This window comes from Chlorocebus sabaeus, chromosome 23 (assembly GCF_047675955.1).
Source record: "Chlorocebus sabaeus isolate Y175 chromosome 23, mChlSab1.0.hap1, whole genome shotgun sequence".
NCBI classification, from domain to species: Eukaryota; Metazoa; Chordata; class Mammalia; order Primates; family Cercopithecidae; genus Chlorocebus; species Chlorocebus sabaeus.
In genome coordinates, this window is record NC_132926.1 from 63,072,912 (window position 1) to 63,079,869 (window position 6,958).

Genomic DNA, 6,958 nt, shown 5'->3' on the forward strand with positions numbered 1-6,958 from the left:
CCAGCCACAGTTTATAGTAAAAGCTGTTTTCTTAGTGGGGAAATCCCACATCCAGCCTTTTCAAATCTAGTTACAAGAAAAAAATTAGCATCTAGTTATGATAATAAATTAGCATCTTTGTGAAATGCAGTATCAGTCTGCCCTGAACATAGGGGTTTTCTTTCCCTCCTGGGGAGGAAAGTGGTGACACACACTTTTTCCCAATAATGTTTTATCAGGGGCATTCTAATAAAACCTTAAGATGGTGGGGGAGAATAGTACATTTTCTTTTTCTTTTTCCTTTCTTTTTCCTCTTCTCTTTCTTCCCTTTGCTTTGCTTTTCTTTTTCTTTTCCAACAGAGTCTTGCTCTGTCACCCAGGCTGGAGTGCAGTGGCATGATCTTGATTCACTGCACCTTCTGCCTCCTAGGTTTAAGCAATCTTCTCACCTCAGCCTCCCAAGTAGCTGGGACTACAGGTGCATGCCACCATGCCCAGCTAATTTTTGTATTTTTTGTAGAGATGGGAGAGGCGGGGGGAGTCTCATGTTGCCCAGATTGGTCTTGAACTCCTAGGGGATTTAAGTGATCCACCTGCCTTGGCCTGCCAAAATGTTGGAATTACAGGCCTGAGCTACCGTGCCCACCAGAGAAGAGTCAATTTTCACTTGGCTTTATTCTATAGAGGCAGGCTCCTCAAAATAAAGAACTTGGCACAGAATAGCTTTGTTAGTCTGTTGTCTCATCCTCACTCTATTCTGGAGCAGTTTTTCAAGCACCTGAGAGTATGGCTACAGGAAAGTAGCATGATATGGACTTTGAAGTAGTTTTGAATTACAACTTATTATCATCACTTTTTGCAAGTGGGCAGACCACATAATTTCTTTGTACTTGTGTTCTTATCTGTAATATACAAATAGTTACCTCATAGTATTTCAAGAACTGAGGTAATAATGAGTAATTGCTACAGTTGTCAGCACAGGCACTCAAAAAGAGTTAATCCTTTTGCCCTTCTTTTCCTCTAATTTTTACCTGTAGATTGGCAAAAGAAAGTGTGAAGTAAAAGGTGGTGGCTTTCATTAGCTACTGCAGTATTTACTGGACTTTTCATACCTTGGAAACCTTTAGCTTAGGGATCTTTTTTATTACAGAGCCTTCTCTACTTACGAAGTTTTATCATAGGAATTTTTAAAGATGGATGTGGCAGAACCTCTTCTATAGCCTGAATGTTTTGACTGTACCCAATACCAGCAGTTGGTAGTAATGGTTCCTTGAAAACTGTCACTTCTCACATGCAGCAAAAAGGATTTACTAGGATAGGCTACAACTTTAAAACTCTAAAGTTGAAATCACATAAGATGACAAAACTTTATGCATCTCTCATGCTGTTTGTCCAGTGGGATTACCCTGAGGACCTCTGCTCATTGCAGTCACCCAGGCATCCATCCTGATGGAGGAACTATCTAGATAATTCATCCCACTTTCATCAAGGAAGGAGCAAGGAAGGTGGTGAATCCTATACCACTTTTAATGCTTCTGCCCTAAGGTGACACATATGAGTTGTACTCACATTTCATTAACCAAAGCAAGTGATATGGCTGTGCCTAACTTTAAAAAGGGATAGAAAATGCCAATCTGCTCATGTATCAAGAAGGAGGTCTGGACTATTTGTGAACAGCTGTAGGGAGTACCAACAAAGATGGATGGGGATCTAATTCAGATCTGCCTGTTTCCAAAATTCATTCTCTTCATTACCTCAGTAAATTGATAGAATCTTATCTTCAGGATGTAAAAGTTGGAATCTATTGACCATAAGAATATGAGTTTTCTTCTCTATACAAGAATCTAATAAATGTCATAAAATATCAATAGAATCTTCAGTTGTCTTGGTCTGTATGTAGTCCTAGGTATGTTTCCTAGGTACGATGTTTCAGAATCCAATCAGTCCACTGTGCTGACTCTGTAAAGTATGTAAAGTCATATATTGTTATTTTAGCATTCGTTTTCTTGTTTTCTGCTTTAAAATAAATTAAGAGAACATGCTTAAGGAGTTTTCTACAATAATATTGTGCAGAGCCTTTCCAAGATGTTTACCTTTTTTCTTTCTTTCTCTTTCTCCCTCCCTCCTTTTCTTCCTCCCTCCCTGCCTTTTTTCTTCCCTTTCCCTTTTCTTTTCCTTCCTTCTTTTTATTTCTTTTCTTTGGTTTCTCATTCTGGACTGGGTACCGTGGCTCACACCTGTAATCCCAGCACTTTAGGAGGCTGAGACGGGCATATCAGGAGGTCAGGAGTTCGAGACCAGCCTGGCTAATATGTTGAAACCCTGCCTCTACTAAAAATACAAAAATTAGCTGGGCATGGTAGCGCATGCCTATAGTCCCAGCTACTTGGGAGGCTGAGGCGGAAGAATCACTTGAATCCAGGAGGCAGAGGTTGCAGTGAGCTGAGATCATGCCACTGTACTCCAGTCTGGGTAACAGAGCGAGACTCCATCTCAAAAAAAAAGAAGAAAGTTTCTTATTCTGCCACCGAGGCTGGAGTGCAGTGGTATGATCATGGTCCACTGCTGCCTTGACCTCCTGCCTCAGCCTCCCAAGTAGCTGGGACCACAGGTGCACACCACCATGTCTGACTAATCCCTCCCTCCCTCCCTTCCTTCCTTCCTTCCTTCCTTCCTTCCTTCCTTCCTTCCTTCCTTCCTTCCTTCCTTCCTTCCTTCCTTCCTTCCTTCCTTCCTTCCTTCCTTCCTTTTTGTTTGTTTCTTTCTTCCTTCTTTCTTTCTTCTTCTCTTTCTTTCTTTCTTTCTTTCTTTCTTTTCTTTCTTTCTTTCTTTCTTTCTTTCTTTCTTTCTCTTTCTTTCTTTCTTTCTTTCTTTCTCTCTCTCTCTCTCTCTCTCTCTCTTCTTCTTCTTTCTTTCTTTCTTTCTTTCTTTCTCTTTTTCTTTCATTTTCTTTCCTCCTTTCCTTTCTTTTCTTTTCTTTTCTTTTCTTTTCTTTTCTTTTCTTTTCTTTTCTTTTCTTTTCTTTTCATAGAAACAGGGTCTTGCCATGTTGTCTAGGCTGGTCTCAAACTCCTGGGCTCAAGCAATCCTCCTGCATCAGCCTCCCAAAATGCTGGGATTACAGATGTGAGGGTGTATATTACAGTAAGGAATTATATTTGCCTGCATCTAAGAGAGCCCTTACTGCAGTGGTTAATTCACATGGGGTTTTCTTTTTCTCCTGTAAATCAGAAATGCTGAGGTGGGCAGTCCTGACTGGGAATGCAGCTTGAAAAAGACTTCAGGGACAAGTTTTCTTTTCTTTCTGTCCATCATCTTATGTATTTGGCTTTAATCTTCATGTTTATTGTCTAGGAGTCATATGATGCTTGTCCTACCTTCAATCATTTTCTAGGCAGGAAAAAAGGACAAAAACCTATGCCTGCTAAGTTTGTCCCCTTTAAAGAGTATCTCTAGAAGCCCCATCCAAGGACTTCTAGTTACATCATCTTGGATAGATTGGGTCATTAGTCAATGTAATATTAGTAGCTGGACACATTGCTACCTTGAATATAATTTGAATTATTTTAACAAGGGAGAAAATGAATACGAAGAAGCAACTACTAGTGACTATCACAATTTTTAAGAGTTCATTGTAAATTAAAGCTAATTAGCCCCTTTTCTATCACTTATGTTGTGCATCAGCCTCCCAAAATGCTGGGATTACAGATGTGAGAGTGTATATTATAGTTAGGAATGATATTTGGCCGCGTGTAAGAGAACCGTTACTGCAGTTATTAATTCACATGGGGTTTTCTTTGTGGGTTAATAAGTTTTCATGTAGACATTGTGATTTTTTTGTAGTTAAATCTATCAATCTATCAGTTTTTCTTTGTTTCTTTTGTGATCCTGTAACAATCTGTTCAATTGTTTTTGCTATATTTTTGAAAACATCTGCATCAGGGGTCTCAGGCCCAAGGAAGGAATCTCACCCAAAATATGTTTAAAACACTGGCTTTTTAATTTTTGAATTTGAATAACTTTAGGTAGAGCATATACTCCAGTTGTATTACAACCACCACTATTCTCAGTTGGCTTATAAAGATCCACCTAGTTTACTTGTTTCTGTTACGTGACTGGCCTATAGGTATTTGAATTTAGACAGGTTCAGATATTGTTAGAATGATTTCAAATGCACCAAAACCTGGGTATCTAACTTGTATGTGGTCCATGGCACTAATGTGAGAGAAATAGCAAACTGTTTACCCATTGCTGCCATCTGTTATCAGGTGTCAGTAAGCTCGCATTAATTTGTCATAGAAACTGAATTGACTGTTTGATGTACTTATCTTTGTATTTAAATGTCTCATTTAGTCTGCTTGTTACAGATTCAGTTATAATGGCAACAGTTTTTCCTGGTGTTTGAATAAGTTAATGTATAAAACTAATATCAGACTTTATTACCTATGTGGAAAATCAGTATTTGTATGTTTTTACTAAAATTCCTTAGTGTGATATTAAGGTGTGAATTTTAAAGACATTATTCATCTAGAAATAATTACATATTTATCAGAGTGCCTACTGTTTCTCATAGTTAAAAGCCAATCATAATAAAAGAAACATAATGACTCCTATTTCTCAATGAAAAATGTAGATAGAATATCATGATTTGTCATAGACACTTTTTTAGTGTCTTTTTTTTTCTTAACAGACTTTGCTTCGCCCTCTTCAAGCTTTATGCTCTTTTCAACTTCAGCATGGTGCCCAAATTCGCCTCAGCAAGGAACACCTTCTGAAAAATGGATTATATCCTAAACCAATGCCAAAGAACAAACGCAAACTCAGGAAAATGGAATTGTTAATGAATAGTGTTAAAATTTAGTACAGTTATTCTTTTGGTGCTAGCTTACCTGTCTTCATCTAACAATACCAAGTTAAGTTTTCATATAGTTTAGGTCTGTAGGTTTTTGACTTGCTGAAGAAGAATGAGAATTGCATACTAATCTTACCCAGAAGAAGGAAGTAAACCAAATATTCATAAAAACAAATAAACAAAAATTCACTGGCTCACTGAAAAGCAGGATTACATATTGTACTTGTTTTTAAAAATGTGCCCCTAATACATGTTTTCAAACCCAAAATTAAAATGTGATTCGTTGTTGAGATGGGTTAGAAATTCTTACTTGTAAAGTAGAAGAAAATTGTCATAGTGGATTGGAACGGTGTTGTTTCCATTAGTGTTTATACATAATTAGGTATAGACCAATAATATAAGATACCTACATTGGTTTGCAGTCCTAACTGTATAGTTTGAAGTAAGTAGCAAAAGAAAATATAATTACCAAGTTTTATTATTTTGTAAAATAGTATAAAGGAATAAGGAAACTTTAAATATTATTTAGGGGCTAAATTTGAACTCAGCTAATATGATTTAAGTGCTCTATTAATTGCCCTGATTTTTAAAGAGGTGCATGTAATTTTGAAATAGCACACATTTTCATTTGTAATCACTCTGGATAAATTTGTATTTTTCAGTGTTCATTGAACAGGCTGATTGACTTTGGTAAACTTATTTTATTGATGTTTTCATATGGAAAATAATAAGTGAAATATGATACAACTGTTATTTTCAGAACATATTTCTTTAGGGCTATTTAAGATAACCTTTTTAATGGGCAAAAACTTTCAATTTGAGAGAACAAATTCCTCCTGCTTTGTGGAAAAATATTTGCTGGGATTTTGTATGGAATAAGAGACATGTATGTAACATATATTTATATGCAGCCTAAGACTACTGCAATTATGTACACATCTTGGCAAGAAGAGGGGATTTTGTTTAGTCTTTGTTTATGACTTCTAGAGTTTCTGTATCTGGTGTTAAGTTGTAAGGAAAAACTAAACATGCAATTTAAAGGTAAACTTGGTAACTATTTATAGAGCATATACCAATGATTATTTCCCACAGTTTTCATGCTCGTTTGTTTATTATTTAGTTGGATTAGACTCATTAAAAGCTATAATGCTGGTCACAATTAGAATGCTAATATTTGGGGAAACTATGCAGAAAATATTTTGAAGTATTAAAAGTTAGAGTGCTAGCTTCTATTGTTGATTTATTTTTGGATTTAAAAACAAATTAGGGCTGGGCCCGTTTGCTCACACCTGTAATCCCAGCACTTTGGGAGGCTGAGATGTGAGAGTTGCTTGAGCCCAGGAGTTTGAGACTAGCTTTGGCAATATGGTGAGACCCATCTCCATACAAAATTAAAAAAAAAATAATTAGCTGGATGTGGTGGTGTGTACCTGTAGTCCTAGCTACGTAGGAGGCTGAGGTGGGAGGATCACTTGAGTGTAGGAGATGAAGGTTGCGAGGAGCTATGTTCATTCTACTGTACTACAGCCTGGGCTACAGAGTGAGACCTGTCTAAAATAAATAAATAAATAAATAAATAAATAAATAAATAAATGCCTGGGCTACAGAGTGAGACCTATCTAAAATAAACAAACTGATTTACAATGTAAAGCACCTAATATCAAATGATTATTTGGTGTACTGGAAAAGAAACAGCATATAATGTATACTAGTTTCTTTTTGGGACTAATTTTTCACATTGATATTAAACTTTATGAGTTTCTTTTAGCTATTATTATTATTATTATTTTTGAGACAGAATCTCACTCTGTAGCCCAGGCTGGAGTGCGGTGGCGCGATCTCGGCTCACTGCAAGCTCTGCCTCCCAGGTTCACACCATTCTCCTGCCTCAGCCTCCCGAGTGGCTGTGACTACAGGCACCTGCCACCACACCTGGCTAATTTTTTGTATTTTTAGTAGAGACAGAGTTTCACCATGTTAGCCAGAATGGTCTTGATCTCCTGATCTCATGATCCACCCGCCTCGGCCTCCCAAAGTGCTGGAATTACAGGCGTGAACCACCGTGCCCGGCCGTCATTATTACTTTTTAAAAAGAAAACTCCCCCTACCCCATAATATACCATTTTG

The 6,958-nt window shown here is 37.2% G+C and overlaps 1 protein-coding gene across 2 annotated transcripts in view; it reads left to right on the forward strand.

Moving 5' to 3' along the window:
- The window catches only part of DTWD2 (DTW domain containing 2), a 164,339-nt gene extending 159,221 nt beyond the window's left edge, over positions 1 to 5,118 (forward strand). For both annotated transcript variants that reach the window (XM_008014205.3, XM_038008732.2), the window contains exon 6: positions 4,670 to 5,118. In XM_008014205.3, the coding sequence (XP_008012396.1) occupies positions 4,670 to 4,840 (171 nt within the window). In that variant the 3' untranslated portion in view covers positions 4,841 to 5,118. The remainder of the gene's footprint in view (positions 1 to 4,669) is intronic.
- Positions 5,119 to 6,958: the final 1,840 nt, after the last annotated feature.